Source organism: Aspergillus melleus (assembly GCF_016097325.1).
Source record: "Aspergillus melleus strain CBS 546.65 chromosome Unknown contig3, whole genome shotgun sequence".
Lineage (NCBI taxonomy): Eukaryota > Fungi > Ascomycota > Eurotiomycetes > Eurotiales > Aspergillaceae > Aspergillus > Aspergillus melleus.
Window position 1 is genome coordinate 3861653 of NW_025763372.1, and position 16137 is coordinate 3877789.

General features: G+C 52.7%; 7 protein-coding genes across 9 annotated transcripts; 3 read left to right on the plus strand and 4 right to left on the minus strand.

Moving 5' to 3' along the window:
• Nucleotides 1-22: 22 nt before the first annotated feature.
• On the minus strand, nt 23-783 carry LDX57_006419 (uncharacterized protein; the record flags this gene model as incomplete). The annotated part of the gene is made up of 3 exons (XM_046088121.1): nt 23-340; nt 414-493; nt 573-783. The coding sequence occupies 3 exons, from the start codon at nt 781-783 to the stop codon at nt 23-25; spliced, it is 609 nt and encodes a 202-aa protein (XP_045944091.1).
• Nucleotides 784-1295: 512 nt separating this feature from the next.
• ILV6 (acetolactate synthase regulatory subunit) lies at nt 1296-2712 on the plus strand. Its single transcript, XM_046088122.1, has 2 exons — nt 1296-2194; nt 2294-2712. Exons 1-2 carry the CDS (start codon nt 1407-1409, stop codon nt 2469-2471), a joined length of 966 nt encoding a protein of 321 aa, XP_045944092.1. The 5' UTR covers nt 1296-1406; the 3' UTR covers nt 2472-2712.
• A 2-nt stretch (nt 2713-2714) lies between these two features.
• Nucleotides 2715-6153, minus strand: LDX57_006421 (uncharacterized protein). 2 transcript variants are annotated; one of them, XM_046088124.1, is made up of 5 exons: nt 5138-6153; nt 4125-5078; nt 3750-4067; nt 3514-3692; nt 2715-3368 (listed from the first exon to the last, which is right to left on the minus strand). In XM_046088124.1, exons 1-5 carry the CDS (start codon nt 5955-5957, stop codon nt 3027-3029), a joined length of 2613 nt encoding a protein of 870 aa, XP_045944093.1. In that variant the 5' UTR covers nt 5958-6153; the 3' UTR covers nt 2715-3026. The 2 variants fall into 2 exon arrangements, with proteins under 2 accessions (XP_045944093.1, XP_045944094.1); XM_046088123.1 differs by having other exon boundaries at nt 2715-3692.
• Nucleotides 6154-6187: 34 nt separating this feature from the next.
• argB (ornithine carbamoyltransferase) lies at nt 6188-7940 on the plus strand. Its single transcript, XM_046088125.1, has one exon. The coding sequence runs from the start codon at nt 6555-6557 to the stop codon at nt 7647-7649; it is 1095 nt and encodes a 364-aa protein (XP_045944095.1). The 5' UTR covers nt 6188-6554; the 3' UTR covers nt 7650-7940.
• Nucleotides 7941-8094: 154 nt separating this feature from the next.
• Nucleotides 8095-9497, plus strand: LDX57_006423 (DUF3984 domain-containing protein; the record flags this gene model as incomplete). The annotated part of the gene is made up of 2 exons (XM_046088126.1): nt 8095-8100; nt 8205-9497. 2 exons carry the CDS (start codon nt 8095-8097, stop codon nt 9495-9497), a joined length of 1299 nt encoding a protein of 432 aa, XP_045944096.1.
• A 1157-nt stretch (nt 9498-10654) lies between these two features.
• STS1 (cut8/STS1 family protein) lies at nt 10655-11678 on the minus strand (the record flags this gene model as incomplete). The annotated part of the gene is made up of 2 exons (XM_046088127.1): nt 10655-11523; nt 11603-11678. The coding sequence occupies 2 exons, from the start codon at nt 11676-11678 to the stop codon at nt 10655-10657; spliced, it is 945 nt and encodes a 314-aa protein (XP_045944097.1).
• Nucleotides 11679-12154: 476 nt separating this feature from the next.
• Nucleotides 12155-16044, minus strand: MTR4. Of its 2 annotated transcripts, XM_046088128.1 has the most exons (6): nt 15161-16044; nt 15008-15098; nt 13892-14953; nt 13238-13833; nt 12607-13172; nt 12155-12541 (listed from the first exon to the last, which is right to left on the minus strand). In XM_046088128.1, exons 1-6 carry the CDS (start codon nt 15923-15925, stop codon nt 12361-12363), a joined length of 3261 nt encoding a protein of 1086 aa, XP_045944098.1. In that variant the 5' UTR covers nt 15926-16044; the 3' UTR covers nt 12155-12360. The 2 variants fall into 2 exon arrangements, with proteins under 2 accessions (XP_045944098.1, XP_045944099.1); XM_046088129.1 differs by having other exon boundaries at nt 12155-13172.
• Nucleotides 16045-16137: the final 93 nt, after the last annotated feature.

Consider the following 16137-nt stretch of genomic DNA (forward strand, 5'->3'; position numbering starts at 1 on the left):
GCAAATGAGGGTAAGTGGGAAGCTATGGATGATTAAATCTCGGGTAAGCTTTAGCCATGACCAAACGAGTGAGAGGAATGTAAGAACAAAAGCAAATAAGAGAGAAAACGGCCATAGCAAAAGCCAATTTGCGAGCAAAGGTGCCTGGAATATCAGCGGATGCAACAGGATTAATTACCATCTTTTGAGTAGAGCCTTTAGTCAGTGTGTAGCGGTTGCGCAAGTCATTGATCTCGATGTCCCGAATATAATCACCATCGGCAACATATATCTCCTCGTTCAACTTCCCTGAAGCATCTGGGCCGGACGGCGAACCGGATTGGGGCGCGGGGCTCGAAGTCTAAGTAGCAAACAAAACGGTTAGAATCCCAGGAAAAGCCAATGGCCGAGTCGCAATGCGGTAGTGTACTCACCGAACGGATGGGAGGAACGTCCACATGCTGGATTCCCTTTTTGGCTTGCAATTGGGCGTTGATCTTGGCCGCAGCAGCAGCTGTGATATGTCACTCCTCAGTCAGTCTTGCCCGAAATCAACCTCCTTTCATGACGCATCAAAGAAATTCTTTTCATACCGGCAGCAGCAGCGGGATCCGAGGCGGAAGTCTTCGGGGTGCCGGCGCTGGGACTGCGCACTTCTCGACTGAGAGGACTGCGAGCGCGAGTCGTTTCGGATTGTCGCGAGGAAGGGGAGCGAGAACGACGATCAAATCGAGAAGGCCGGCGCGGTTCAGGCTCGGTCTGATCGAAACGAGAGCGTTTGGTACGGCGGTCGTCGTCGGCCATGATGAGATTGTTGCGCAAGTCAAGAAGGATGACCGGAGATCTGAGCGGGTGGTGAACGGAAAGAGAGCGGATGCGCTGCAGGGATAGGCAAACCAAGTCAGATAGGCCAGAACAATAATGAAGGACTTTCTTTCTCGGAGGTCTGTGGAGTTCAGTCAATCAGTCCGGTTGGTTAGTGGACGCTAGCGCACCAGAAGGACGCCAGAGCCAATGGAGATGGAGAAATTGTTCAGATCGGTCAAGAGAGTAGAGGAGGATTGACGGTATGATAGCAGGTAAAGCGAGCACAGAATCAAACACACGCCACCAGAGTCCAGATACTCGACAAGCCGATCCAAAACCAAAAAAAAAGTCCGAAAGAAGGCCAAGGCGAAGACGAGACGAAGCGTGCAGCTGCCCGTGATCATGTGCCGGGCATGACCGCTAAACCCAAACGGGCCAAACAGAGGCATGAGTCAGCACCCGCCGACGTCGGACCGGATCAGCGATAAAATGCGATCGATGACTGCAATCCTCATCTCTTCCCCAGTCAGAGGTCTCCTCCTTCTCCCAGTCTCACTCCCACCCGTTCTCCCACCCAGTTTCTACCTGTCTGTCGGTTGCAGGTATTGATTTGGGAGATCATGGCTTTCCGACGCCCCCTGATGCTGTCCTCGACAGCGTCGGCACCCCTCCGGTCGGTGGCCTGCAAAACTTCTGGAGTCGCAGCGACGCTTCCCCGATTCACCACTCGCGCCTCGTCTAGCTCGACCTCTGCCCTCGCCTACAAGGCATTGCACCGCCGCTCCCCCCTTCCGCTGCCTGTGTCGGACGCCTCCCCTCAATGGGACGCCCCCACGGCCGTCTCGTCTATCCTGTACGAGACCCCCGTTACTCCGACCAACCCGCCGAAGCGGCACGTTCTGAACTGCCTGGTGCAGAACGAGCCCGGTGTGCTGTCTCGCGTGTCGGGAATTCTGGCCGCCCGCGGCTTCAACATTGACAGCTTGGTCGTCTGCAACACCGAGGTCGAGGACCTGTCTCGCATGACCATCGTGCTGCAGGGTCAGGACGGTGTCGTCGAGCAGGCCCGTCGCCAACTCGACGACCTCGTCCCCGTGTGGGCCGTGCTCGACTACACGGATTCGGCTCTCGTGCAGCGCGAGCTGCTCCTGGCCAAGGTCAGCATCCTCGGCCCCGAGTTCTTCGAGGAGCTGCTCCAGCACCACCGCGAGATCACCACCCCCGGCGAGGCCCCCGAGGGCCAGAAGGATGCGGCCGTCGAGCGCAAGCCCGAATACCACCCTCGCAACCTGCCGCACAGTCAGGCCCTGAGACACAAGCACGAGCATCTTGATGCTATCACTCGCTTGACTCATCAGTTTGGCGGCAAGGTCTTGGATATCAGTACCAACAACTGCATTGTGGAAGTGTAAGTTTTTCTCTCTTCTGTTTCCTATCTCTTTCATTGCACCGAGTATCTGCAACATTCACCAAATGGGTCTGCGCAAATGCTAACCACTGCCAATAGCTCGGCCAAACCCTCCCGTATCGACTCTTTCATGAAGCTCATCGGCCCCTTCGGTGTCCTGGAGTCCACCCGAACCGGTCTGATGGCTCTGCCTCGTTCTCCTCTCTCGGAGCCCAACGAGGATATCGAGAAGGAGGCCGCTGATGTCGTCGATGCCAGCACCCTTCCTCCCGGTTAAAAGAGTAAAAACAAAAATCCATGCCCGATATGAAGAGAAATTTGTTTTTCTAAAGCAGCTAGTTCGATTGTAACATTTGCCCCCAATGCTTCGAGAATCAGGTATTCTGCACCTCCTCCTGTATTCACTTTTTCCTTTTTATTTACTATTCCTGTATCTTTTAATCTTCCATCGGCTCCAGTGTTGAAACCCAACTGGATTGCTCTGAATGCATATGTCATCGGTCTTGGACCTTTCTCATTTTTGAATTATGTCCTCCTATTGAGGCAATCGTAAGTAGTAGGGCACGGTTCTGGTGCAAGGGTCCCAAAATCAAGTTCCAAACGACACCACATTATATTCCAAATTAAGATCAGCCATCGCTGGAGTTGAGCAAAAATAATGTCATCAGAAAGTTTAAGGCAATCTTGACAGGAAATCATCAAATCTATCCGTCAACGCCAACCGTCCAGAAATCCGGACACCCCGAGGATACCAAGAATGACAATGCCCGGGAAAGAACAGGAAACAAAGAAAACTAAATACGCCAGATAAGTATAACGCCCAGGGGAAAGTTTAAATTCGAACCCGCGATTTAATTCCCTTGCCGTGATATATAATGATATCGCTGTACTTTCGAACCTGCACGCCAACCTTGGCCACAGCATCCAGCGCGAGCGAGCCTCCCAGGGCTTTCTTGAGTGCATCGTAGCCGATTCCATCCAAGTCCAAGTTCACGGGTATTCGGGGGGTCTGCGAGAGACCCGGCGGTACCTCGAAAGGGCGATAGTAGTCGATGCTGCCGACCTCTTCGTCGTTTTCATAAAAAGCCTTGGCTTCTATTGAGGTGATTTCGATAGTAGTATTCGGTAAAGGCGACGATAGCGTGAATTCGGCTGTCGATGACCAGAGATGTAGCTAGTGAGTAATCTGCAAGTTAGCCAAAGCGGAAAGGTTTGTCTTCTTGAAGCACAGTCCTTAAGCAGATGCCCATAGGCTACACGGGTTCTTGTAAATTGTAATCGTCATGAAGGGAAACAAGTTCCATGAAAGTAGATAATACCGTGGCATCTTGAATAAAGCTCGGTCCCTGATCGTCTTCCGGCTCTTTGCCAGGAGCTCGTCGAACGGGTACCCTGGGGATCTGAACATCGAATTTGAGCTTAGAGAGTGCTTTCCCGAGCTGCGGTAGCGAGGGAATTGTTCCATTGTAGCTTTGGACTGTGACGGTAGTGTTTGAACCTAGAGACGCGAGAGAGTCAGATCCGAAGCGCATCTCCCAGTGCACCAATAGCCTACCTGATATATACTGTGACATTAACTCTCGACCGGCAACTCGACCAGCGAGACCGTCCAACTCAAGAGGGCTCCATTTTAAGTCAACTGGGAGGCCCGAGTTAACCCCTGGAACAATCGTGAGGTCTCGCGCAGTAACATGGGCGACTCTGGTGGTGTTGTAGACTAGCAGAAGATCCACAAATGGTACCGACGCCGAGTACGGAGAAGGGTTGGTGACATTGATTTTGGTGTTTACGACAAACGATGACTCAGTCGTTGGGCCTAGCGCTAGCGACTCTATCTGCGGCTTGAGTTGGTCAATGGTGCCACCGTAAGGCGCTGTTGACGGGTCAATGATCAGCTGTCTTGTTTGGTCTGGTTTTCACGACAACTTACGTTTAACATTGACCTCTCCCTCTGCTGGAATACCACGAATGGCAAATTTCCCTAACCCAGTGGCGACTTCGGCATCCACATTTGCGGCGAGCGTGAGCTGGACTGGCTCTCCTTCGAAGATCAAAGCTTGTAGAACGTCGGTCAAGACGTCTTCATCCGTGACGTCAAGAGGAGCATTTTTCATGGCAAATTCCACGAGCAAGTTAGGAGAGTCTTCCCCTTCGACGATGGTCGAATTGGCCGGTTGCCATTTTGGCAATCTCAAAACACCGAGTTTATTTCCATGATAGTATACGTCCGCGAGGGCGCGAACGCGAGGAACGTCCATTTGGAGATCCAGCTGTTTCGGCAGCCCAATAAGTACTTTAAGCAGTGCGGACACCCTTGGCTGAGACTCCGGGGAGTCGGGATCCGCGAGAGGATTAGGCAGGGCAAAGTGTACATCTGACATGGTGAAGTTTCGGACTAGGTTATCCAAAGCGTGTCCCGTGAAAGATAAGGGAACCGTTACGCTTTTCAAGATATCCACCATCCATTCGGGGGTGCCCAAGGTAGGCGTCTCAGCCCCACGGACATAGACAGTGGTTCGAAGACCGCGAATATAGCTCTTCACCAGGAAGTCCAAAGGTGAGTGATTCTTTCCGGGACAGGTGTTGGTTAATTCATCGGAGAGACCCCGGACGATCCCAACGACGTCAAAAGAACTCATCTGGCCGGGTATAATTGGGAACTCCTTGGTCGAGACGTCCGCGACGGAAATATAGGGGTCATCAGGTGAACAATTAGGGACCAGTACATTGAATCCCAAAGGAGGAATTCTGAGAGCAAAGGGCGAGTCAATGAGAGATGCGACCGAGACGTCAATTTCCATAGCACCCTCCCCTTGCGAGGGATCCGCGTCATGTACATTGAACTCGGAGATGTTGACGGTGGGTAATTGAGGGAAATCATCTCCTGAAAGATAGTGTCAACACTACGTCCCCGGACCGGAAAACTCTGGGTATGGAGCTTACCTTCAAATACGAAAGACTCCATCAACGTTTGCTCTCCCAAGTCTAGAACCCCGGATCTTAATTTGATTGTTGTCTTCCCATTGACTCTCAGCCGCCCAAGCCTTCCCTCGATCCAGTCCATCGCCACCGCTCGAATCCCCTTGATATCACCAGCGACCAGTTCCGCCAAAAAGCCAACATGATTCACATGGCCATTCTGGATGTTGACCTTGATCGAAGGTATCGACGCCGTGCCAACGAGGATATTTCCGTACTCTGGAAGATATACCCGGACGTCCGACTCCCCCGTTTCCACCTCTCTGCCGATCCAGGTGACAAACCGACCCAGGTTCCGCACCGAGCTTCGTTGCACGCGGTCTGCCTCCAGCACAATATCGCCTTGGACTTTCGTCTGCACGCCGCCCTCCGTGGCGGACTCAATGGACACATTCGTGGGGTGGAAGACGGCAGCCTCCTTCACGTATTGTTTCACAACCGCCGGTGCCACAAAAGCGAAGATCAAGATGGCCAGAATAGCGGTCAACGTTAAGACGATACATAAGAGGGGCCAGCCTAATCTGCGTCGGCGGGGTTTTAGATTCTCATCCGATGAGGCGTCACGATGCTCTTCTGATGAGGACCTTCTCGTTTCAACGCCGCCATAGTTCCACGGCTCGTCGTCCCGACGATGAAGCAGAGGAGTTGATTCCGAGGATAGTACGAACGGTCGAGAAGCGTCGGCCCGACCTGACGGAAATGATGTGTCTGCGGAAGTGGATTGATGAAGGGGAGGTATGTTGTAATCCTCATCTAATAGAGGTCTACTTTCCTCTTCAGCCATGATGGCTGGACGCGGGATGTGGGGAGGACGATGTGGAGAGGTAACACAATGACAGCGCGGGGGGAGGGAAGGAATCAAACCAAGCGAGAGTTTGCAAGTACTGTGAAGATAATGTAGAGCAGAAAAATGGGATGGAGAGAGAGAATGAACTAGGACAATTAACGATCGAAGGAGCCCAGCAGCGACGGGCAGACGGATGGGGATGGATGGAGAAGGATGAATGATGAGATGTCGCCGTCAGTCCAGGCCGCACCAGCTGCCCTAATGCGGTAGGGATCGTCCCGGATGACGCTAGTCCTGTTCGGGACAAAGTGCGGTGTGGAGAGATCCCCGATCGGGCCAAGGCGGTGAGACCGGGCCGGACAATAATAATTATCATTATTCAACTTAGTAAGTTAGTACTATCGATGCTTGATTGCTTTTTGAGTCACCGATTCTTCTGCAGATTGAGTCAGGTTAAATCCTCCCTTACATCTCTGGCGACTAGCGATTGACCTTCTCTTTATACTCAATTAATCTTATATCTATCGGTCCACCTGTGTCTTCTGGGACTTACCCCTGTCCTCTACCATCATTCTCCACCTCCGTTATCGCAACATGAGTCTCAACCTGGCCGCCGCTCGGTGCGGCGCCTTGCGCCAGCGACTTCCTCTCAATGCTGTGCGTCAGTATTCTTCCCATGCGACTCCTCCCACCTCGCCCTTCGCTCCCCGTCATTTCCTCTCCATCGGTGACCTCTCCCCCGCCGAATTCGCCGCGCTCGTCCGCAATGCCTCTTCGCACAAGCGGGCCATCAAGTCCGGCTCCGTCCCCCAGAACCTGCTCGGCGCTCTGACCGGCAAAACCGTGGCCATGATGTTCAGCAAGCGGAGTACCCGCACGAGGATCTCCACGGAGGGTGCCGTGGTGCAGATGGGCGGTCATCCGATGTTCCTGGGCAAGGACGACATTCAATTGGGGGTGAACGAGTCCCTGTACGACACGTCGGTGGTCATCTCGTCCATGGTCTCCTGCATGGTCGCCCGGGTGGGCAAGCACGCGGACGTGGCGGACCTCGCGAAGCACTCCACGGTCCCGGTGATCAACGCCCTCTGCGACTCCTACCACCCCCTGCAAGCAGTTGCCGACTTCCAGACCATCTACGAGACCTTCACGCCCAAGGCCCATCACCTGAACAGCTTGGGTCTGGAGGGTCTGAAGATCGCCTGGGTGGGCGATGCCAACAACGTGCTATTCGATATGGCGATTGCGGCTGCGAAGATGGGCGTCGACCTGTCCGTGGCGACGCCGAAGGGGTACGAGATCCCTGCCTCGATGCTGCAGATCATTGCGGAGGCGGCCAGGACGGCTCCCAAGCCCGGCAAGCTGATCCAGACCAACGTCCCCGAGGACGCGGTCAAGGGCGCGGACGTCCTGGTGACCGACACATGGATCTCGATGGGACAGGAGGCCGAGAAGATTCAGCGGTTAAAGGACTTTGAGGGCTTCCAGATCACCCCGGAGCTTGCCAAGCGGGGCGGGGCCAACGAGGGCTGGAAGTTCATGCACTGTTTGCCGCGACACCCGGAGGAAGTTAGCGACGAGGTGTTCTACAGCAAACGGTCGTTGGTGTTCCCTGAGGCGGAGAATCGTCTATGGGCCGCCATCTCAGCGCTGGAGGGATTCGTTGTCAACAAGGGAAAGATTGAGTAAAGAGAAATCAAAGTAAAGAAAAAAGAAAGAAAAGAAAGACGGAGGAGTTCTACTTGCAAAAAAGCGAAATTAAAAAGCATCAAAAGTATCATCATAGTCCCGCCATAGCAATAATGCCAGAAGCGAAATGCTCAAATCATATCACATCAACATCAGCATAGATCAGGCCATTCTAGTAGAGAAGGCGATCATCAGCCATTGATCGGCCGTGGCACAGACCGCAGACAACCACACCACCTCGTCAGTGGCAGGAGGTTGAAGAAGAAGAAGAGAAAGAAAGAAGAGCCGTTGGTGCCCGCATTTCACATGCCACCGAGCGCCGCCGGGTTTCTCCTTCTTCCCTGCCAGATTTTCTCGACAATCAGACGACTTTCCTCTCACCATCTCTTCTGATTCCCATGATATCGCTATTATATCTACTTCCTTCACTCTCCTACCCTTCCCGATGGATGTACGTGGAATACCTTTCCCCAACCCCTACCTAGTCTAATCCTACCTAGCTCAAGGGGCAACCCTAAGAAAACAACAACAAAACTAACCATGGCCATTCCCCAGTTTTCCCGTTCCCCGGGCGGGTTTCGCTCGCGCCGCTCATACCCATCCCTGAACCACATCTCGCTGGCCCCGTTAACGCCTCGCTTCCCCATCGACGATGACGAAGACGACCTTTCGTCGGGACCAGCCGCAGCAGGTGCAGGCGGAGATTACTTCTCCCACAGTCATTCCGCTCAGGATCACGACAAGACCGCCTTCTCACCCCGGACGTCCTACCTGTCTAGCTACTCCGTCCCCGGCACCCCGGGCGTGCTATCGCATTCGCATTCCCGCAGCGGGTCCCGCGCGCGGCACCACCGACGCACTAAGAGCTCCGGGCGCTTGAATCTCAGCGATACCAATCTCCAGGGTCAAGGCATCGCGGCTGGTCAGCCGTTGCATCATCAGCAGCATCATCTCCAAGAAAATCACCATGGAGACGACAAGCTGAAGTATCGGACTTCTTCATCAGTGAGACGTGGAGGTCACTACCCGTCTGAGTCGTCGGGCCGTCGAGACACAGAGTGGATGCTTCGTGCGGGGATCGCGTTGGCGTCGTCGACGCGCGAAGAGAAAGGTCAGAGTTGGCTGGCCAAGAGGGAGAGCTCGACGAGTCTGATTTCCGAAGGGAAGTATGATGGGGACGGAGCCTCAGGATTGCATGGGCGGTCAAATCGACGGTCGAAGTCGGGTCGGTCTACGCCTGCTGCGCATTCCCGACGGGGCTCGCGAGCCGTCAGTCGACGGAATAGTCGCCCAGATCTGGCCATGACTAGTCTTGATATGAGTTCGATTGGAGCCGCCAAGGGTGAGGCCGTTGGCAGCAGTCATATCAGTCCGGTGGATGAAGGACGACACCTGGTGCCAGACTTTGTGGACGAGCGAATCCGCGCGGAATTGGAGTCCATCCAGCAGGAAGCAGAGGAGGATTTGACGTCCGAGTCGGACGCGTCCTGGGACTCGGAGGACGAGATGGATGAGCGGGAGCTGCAGCGTCTCACGCGCGAGCGAGGTTTCGGGCTAGGCAGCTGGATTGATCGCATGGTGGAATGGACCCTGTTCGGCGTGGAAGACTTGCCACTGATGGCCTCCGCTGATCCTGCAGAGCGTCCGTCAAAACATGTGGAAATAACGACCGAGGAGCCGTTGATGATCGGCGAAAGCTATGGCGGCGATACGTTAGAGGATAATGATGACGGGGCATCTATTGCGAGCGAGATCGAGGTCAGCGCTGTGGGCGAGAAGCCTGGAGAGCTGGGAGGCTGGGAGGATGCCGGATGGTTGTTCCGCACGGTGAAACGCCTTCTGATCTGACCTCTACAGAGTAGAAGCAGGCGATGTCAGATTTGTTTCTTTTATTCTAAACTAAAAGGCGCAAATATCTCTTCTCATTATGCTGACTTCTTCTAATACCACGCGGAGCCTGTCTTGAGGCCAGAATGGAACTGTTCAATATACATTTATTACATGTCTACGGAATGAAATCACGTCTCCAAACAAGCTGCATCTCTGTGTATTCTTTCACCAAACTACCTGGATCGAATCAACATCTCCATTACCTGCAATAGCACTAGCCCTCTCCTGGTCCCGTTGACAAAACCATCAATTCGCCTCACTCTGGCTAGTCGCACCCCTGCATCTGTGATGGGTCCTATGAGTTGGCTGGTTTCATCTTCACGTCATCTGCCTATATACACCGACGCAAATCATAAGGGATATTCTTGATTTTTTTACTTGACACGTAACCGACCCAGTGATTGGATATTTTTTCGCCGTATTAACTAATCCTCCCAACAGATCGAAAATGACAATGGTAAGGAAACAGTAGAAACAAAACCCAAACCACCAGAAAATTAAGGGAAATTACAGGGAAGGATAAAAAAAAGGGAACGAAGGGACAAGAAAAGACAAATAAGAAAGGAAAAGTTGACAAGGGTATACAAGACATACAGAAAGGCCCAGTAACACGTAAAAATTCACGAAGCTTCCGAAATGTTGATTGTGGATGACAAAAAAAGACAGAAAGGAAATAAGAGTATCAATGAATGACAATAGCCGCAACTTCTTAGATCAATGCGATGACATGATGCAATGAAGCAGGCTAATAATGGAACCCCGAGCCATCAGGTGGAAATCTAAAGAATGGTGGGGAATGTTGAGAGAAACAAGTGAAGTGTCTGGCTTGGGCTTGAGGAAAAATATGACACACCAAAAAAAATAGGGTGTTAAAAAGAGATGGGAAGAACTGAAAACAAGATAAAAGACATGGAAAAGACGTAAGATGTCTTTCAGCACTGTAAACGCCAAGCTGACCCCCAGCTGTCTAGTTAATGCGGTTGGTATCGTGATCGTATCATACGTGGACATGTGCGGTCGCGGATCCACACAGTAGCTCTTTGAAAAGAATTTGAGGATGAGCTGGGATGGTGAATAATTGCGGAGTGAGGATAGGTCATCGAGAAATGGGGGCTCTACCATGGCCCAACTTTGACGGGAGTTCCGAGTCCGTAGGTGCCCGACAGAAGCTGATCTCGGATGGAACCAAAATCGTTGCTGTTCCCTGGGTTTCCATAGACTTGGGCGTCTGGCCCATGCATCCACCCCAAGCTCATGCCAAGTTCGTGAACGGCCGCCTGCAGCTTACCACCGGAGTTTTGGTTGTGTTTCGCAAGCTTCTGATCCCAACTACCGTACTGTAATTGGATTCCTCCGCCGCGCTTAGCGGCCTCCCGAATCACCAAAATCCAGGCCTTGCAAATTTCGTCGTACGCAGAGTCCCGCTCTATGTTGTTTTGGGGGGTGTTCCATCGTGGCAATGCGTGAATAATCTCGGTGGCTTCGTCTAAGTAGCTCAAAGATATCGAGGCTTGCGTTTCATTGGGAGGAAGAAAATGTGGCGTGAAATCACCCAGGGCATCGAGCAGGTTGCCGAGAGGCTGTCGGACTCGGTTGTAGGCGTAGTCGGATTCGGGGTTGCCACCCAGGGGAAAGGAGGATTGAAGAGCGGATTGATAGTTGCGGAGCACCTGGAGAGCGCCCGAGACGCTCGGGCGAGGCGCCGTATGAACGACCTCGTCGACTAGAGCCGGGTGACGTTCGCACATCGATCGGAGGACACCCCGGAGAGCATCCGTATCCAGAGTCTCCAGCAACCGGGGGAGAGCCAGAGGCCTTCCGCTCACATTGGGACGAGCTCGTTTCAAGGTTCTTGTGGCCGGAAGAGACCTAGGAGTGAATGCAGGCGAACTGGTCGGAGAGGCAGACATCCGTCCATCATGATCGTTGCCATCGTCGTCGGCCTTCCGTTTTCGGTTGTTGGGGGTGTGGCTTGGTGTAGACACTAGAGGAACTTCGAGTCAGTAAAACTGCCGGCCGAAATAATGAAGACGACGGCGGTGAACAAAGAGCGAGAATCTTACTTGGACGAGGAGACGACAGACGAGAGTACTCGTAAAAATGAGGAGGCACAGGTGGTGTAGCCACCAAGCTGTTCATGATGACTGACCACAGACAGCCGGTGGATGGGACAAGAAATTAATGAACGGAACAGTCTTGGGCTGGATGAGAAGCGGGAGAGTGACAGGAAATTCAAAACGTGGACACGAGGAGAAAGAAAGGCAGTAGGGTAGGGAGTAGGAAGTAGGGGGGGGGAGATAGGATAAGGAGGAGAAAGAGAGCGGGATAATGCAAGGGAAAGACAAAATGCAGGATTGGAAGAGATGAAGGAGAAAGACCGAGATGGATTGGTGGGGAAGGGAGATGGAAAGAGAGTCAGAGAGAAAGAAAGAAGAGAAGCGGTGGGAAGGCGGTTGCGGGAGGCAACGTGCACCACCTGCGCAGGTTAGCCGTCCTTACTCTGCTAAGTCGTTACATCTTCCATCGACCACGACTATGTCACCTGCATACTCTTGGCCTACACTTTAACCTCTGGGCAATTACGGACAGCATTATCAGAAATAGAATTTTTATTCGTTGAATAACCACTTGAATTCATTCGCTCTTTCATTTTTCTCTTTCTTTCTTTTGTACTTTTCCTTCTTACAACACCGACGCCAGGGAAATGCGACACACGCCGCACTCATCCAACAAAGGACCCAGATGCGGCGGAAGATCAATCCAATCCAATCATTAAATACATACAACCTTTTCCCTGGATGGGATTCGATTCGATTTCGATTTACAGATACAGGGACTGGGCAGCAACAATGTCCCGGCGCACCTTCGTCAATGCCGTTTCGAAATTACTCTCCAATTCCTCGCTTCCCATCACCTTGGCGGCCTGTGCCATTTGTCGCAGACACTCCTCCAATCGGCGGAAGACTCGAATTAGACTGCCTTCGTAGACATCCGTCATCCGACTGTTTTTCGATCTGCGTTAGCAATCTTGTCCCACGTCATAGTCCGAGGGGAAATGCAATCTTACCAGATATCGGCAAACGACTTGCCGTTCGCCCATTCGTAGATGACCTCCATCAGCTCCCAGTGGAAACTCTGGACGTACTCCTCCTCGTTGACCGCTAACTTGGATTCCTGCGACACCTTGGCGATGATGCGAGCCTGCGCTTGGATCTCCTTGAGGGGTTTCGCAAGCTCGTCTCGGGTCAGTGCAGGGGTCTCCTTTGTCTTTTCCTCGAACACAAAGACACTCAAAACGGCCGCCGCTTGCTCAGGGGTGAGCTTGTTGAAGAAACCGTTGAACAAGAGCTCACTGAGCATTAGCTCGTCGCCTGTACTAATTTCACAGGCGACTCGTGCCTTCAGCTGTACGACTTCGGCCTCGTTGATGAATCCGAATCGTCGAAGTACTCGCTTTCGGCATTTCAACTCGTCAAGCTGCATGATCGACATCGCTTCGGAAATCTTCTTCTTCGTGGCCTTGATCTTATTGCCCAGTTCGACCTTCTCGGAATACTGTTCGTAGAGCTCGGGCAAGCGTGGCGAATTGTGCAGAGGATTCGAGAGCAAGCGGGATTCGAGAACCTCCACTTTCTGTAGTTCCCTCGCGTGTTAGCAGGTAAACATACTTGTATTTAGAAACAATGCCGTTTGCTTACCCTGAGCATTTTCTTGAACCCTTCATCCTTGATGTTCATATTTTCGATCGGGTCGAGCACCGCGATACCATCGGGGAAACGCCTCTTGATCTCAGTCACATTTTTCTTCACACTGTTTCTCGAGTCCTTGGAATTGATATCCTTCGGTAAGAAAATCCGTACGTGCGAAATGGCCTGAAGACAGCTGAGAGTAACGGGAACAACCTCCATCCGAGTGTTCTCATTTTCCGTGGGGGGTCTCACCCCGGCAGGTAAGTCCTCGTGCGTTTTGGTGGCCACCGATGGTCCGTCCGCAATGTTCAACAAAACGTCGAGAATGTATTTCTGGTTGTCCGCCAACTGCTCGGAAGAATTCCTCGGTGGTTTACGTTGCTTGTGGTTGACAGCCACTCCCCAGCCGAAATCTAGGTCTTTATATTTGATGTGAACCAACCGACCCGGCTGCAAGAAGGACAGACAATGGTTAGGATGGCTCATGACTGCCTGGATATCATCCGAGAACTGGCGGAGTTGTTTCCTCAGGTCATAGTACTCGCGAATGGTGCCTTCGTCGGATATTTCCATGCCGGCCCTTTTCTCTTCCAACTGGCGTTGTTCTGGATGGATGTTAGACAACCGCTCTCTGGGAGGACGCATAAATGTAGGTCAACGTACCTTGCTCGAGTTCGGCGACACCTGCCGTGTTCTGGAATTGATGGAAGCATTTCTCCAACATGAACTCGGGCGAGATTCCCTCCACACGCATCAGATTCAGAATCATGTTATAACCCAGGTGGAACGCCGAATTTAATCGGTCCTGTTCACCGCGGACAATCTCCTTCGCCACGGCGGGGTCCATCTCTTCGCCAACCATCATGATCACAATACCACGGTCATCAAGACCTCTTCGACCCGCGCGACCAGACATCTGGACGAATTCAGACGGCGTTACCCAACGCTGACTAAAGCCGTCGAATTTCCGCACGCTGGTAAAGACAACCGTCTTGGCAGGCATGTTCAGACCGATCGAGAACGTCTCGGTAGCGAAAAGAACCTTGATCAGCCCTTCCTGGAAAAGAATCTCGATGGTTTCCTTCAAGATCGGAAGAAGACCCGAGTGATGCACACCGATACCTCTTCGCAGAAGCGGCAGAAGATTTTGGATCTGGCTCAAATTCCTGTCTTCCTCCGACAACATCTCAATCGCGCTGTTGAAGACCTTGGAAACCATCTCCTTCTCAGAATCATCATTAAAGGCCAACGAGCTCATTTTCAGAGCGCAAGACTCGCATTCACGCTTACTGAAACTGAAAACAATCACCGGGTTGTAGTTCTTGATCATGATCATCTTCACAATCTTGTAGATGTCGCTCGGGCCCTCGTTGCCACCCTTGTTCAACTTCTTGTCTTTACCCTTGCCTTTCCGCTTGGCCATTGCATCGGCAGGGTCATCGCCCTTCTTGTCCGCGATGGTGCTCATCGCCTTTTGGAAATTCTCCTCCCGGAACATGCCCTTCTCGTCGACAATCAAATGAATTCCCTCGGATCCGGCAGGGAAGAAGTAATGCTGCAGGGGTGTGGGTCGGAAGTCGGTGTATACAACGTGGCAGGGCTGGTTGTGCATTTTCGTAATCCAATTGGCAAATTGCAAGGCGTTGGGGATTGTCGCAGATAAGAAGACATATCGGACCTTATCCGGTAGTAGAATGATGGTTTCCTCCCATACCACACCTCGCGCTGTGTCGCCTGTTAGCGATCGCAAAGAGCAATGTTAATTTCGGGGAAACCTACTCGCATCGCGCATGTAATGAATTTCGTCGAAAACCACCCACGCAACTTCGCGCATGATCTCAGAGCCACGGTACAGCATGGAACGAAGAATCTATAAGCAAAAACCCGTCAGCTTCTGTAAACGCAGTCGTAGATCACCATGAGCAGACTTACCTCCGTGGTCATGACCAGACAAGTCGCCGTAGGGTTGATGGTGACATCACCGGTCATCAAACCCACGTCTCCAAATTCGGCCGCAAATTCTCGATACTTCTGGTTGCTGAGAGCCTTGATCGGACTGGTATAGATGACTCGCTGGTTGTTTTTCAAACTTTGCGCAATCGCATATTCGGCAACGACCGTCTTTCCGGCACTAGTATGAGCCGACACCAGCACACTTTCCTCTCGTTGAATCGATGCCACCGACACTTGCTGGAAAGGATCGAGAGTGAAAGGCCACACTCGGGCGGGGTTCTCGGGCGGTTTATGTTGGGAGATGGGCACGTAAGGATAGTTTGGAGGAATCGCGACCTGATGTCGCACTTGATGGGACACGACCACCGACGCCGAGTCATTCGCCGCCTGGAGGCCTGCAGAGCTGGCGATTTCGCGCTCTTGAGCGGTTTCGAACGAATCTGCCACAACGGGATCCTCTTCCTTTTCCTTCTCTAGTCGCGGCCGCTTCGAATCGGGTTGGTCGTTGCTATCGCTGGCGACCGGGGCGTCTTCGTTCTGTTCCTCCGCAGTCTCCGCGACTGTCGCATCGACGACGGGTGCCTCCTCCTCCACCTCCTCCACCTTTGCGACGTCGCCATTGTCCTTCACATCGCCGTTGACCTGGCGCTTCTTGCTCTTGTCTTTCTTGGACCGTTTAGGCGCACCCCCGACGGGCTTGGCCAGTTGGGGCTGGTCATCGAAAACGTCGAAAAGCTCATCCATTGCCGTGGTCAGCCACCTGGGAGGCACAGCAGGGAAATGAGCGATCGAGAGGGTGTTGCGACGAAGCGTTCTTTGTGCTGCCTCAAACTCAACCGGAGAAATTTCAATGTTTCTTTTAGGAAGGCGGCGTGTGGAAGGGCAACGGCAATTTGCCCTTCGCCGCCGGGGAAACTTGCCGTTCGGGAAGCGCGTCACGTGCCATGACTCCGGGC

Coding starts and splice junctions, on each gene's coding strand:
- ILV6 (XM_046088122.1), top strand. CDS start 1,407: ATGGCTTTCCGACGCCCCCTGATGCTGTCCTCGACAGCGTCGGCACCC. Junction 2,195..2,293: donor AACAACTGCATTGTGGAAGT/GTAAGTTTTTCT, acceptor CACTGCCAATAG/CTCGGCCAAACCCTCCCGTA.
- LDX57_006421 (XM_046088124.1), bottom strand. CDS start 5,957: ATGGCTGAAGAGGAAAGTAGACCTCTATTAGATGAGGATTACAACATA. Junction 5,079..5,137: donor GGAGTCTTTCGTATTTGAAG/GTAAGCTCCATA, acceptor ACTATCTTTCAG/GAGATGATTTCCCTCAATTA. Junction 3,369..3,513: donor GCTTTATTCAAGATGCCACG/GTATTATCTACT, acceptor ATTACTCACTAG/CTACATCTCTGGTCATCGAC.
- argB (XM_046088125.1), top strand. CDS start 6,555: ATGAGTCTCAACCTGGCCGCCGCTCGGTGCGGCGCCTTGCGCCAGCGA.
- MTR4 (XM_046088128.1), bottom strand. CDS start 15,925: ATGGATGAGCTTTTCGACGTTTTCGATGACCAGCCCCAACTGGCCAAG. Junction 13,173..13,237: donor GGTTCAAGAAAATGCTCAGG/GTAAGCAAACGG, acceptor AGGGAACTACAG/AAAGTGGAGGTTCTCGAATC. Junction 12,542..12,606: donor AAGTCGTTTGCCGATATCTG/GTAAGATTGCAT, acceptor ATCGAAAAACAG/TCGGATGACGGATGTCTACG.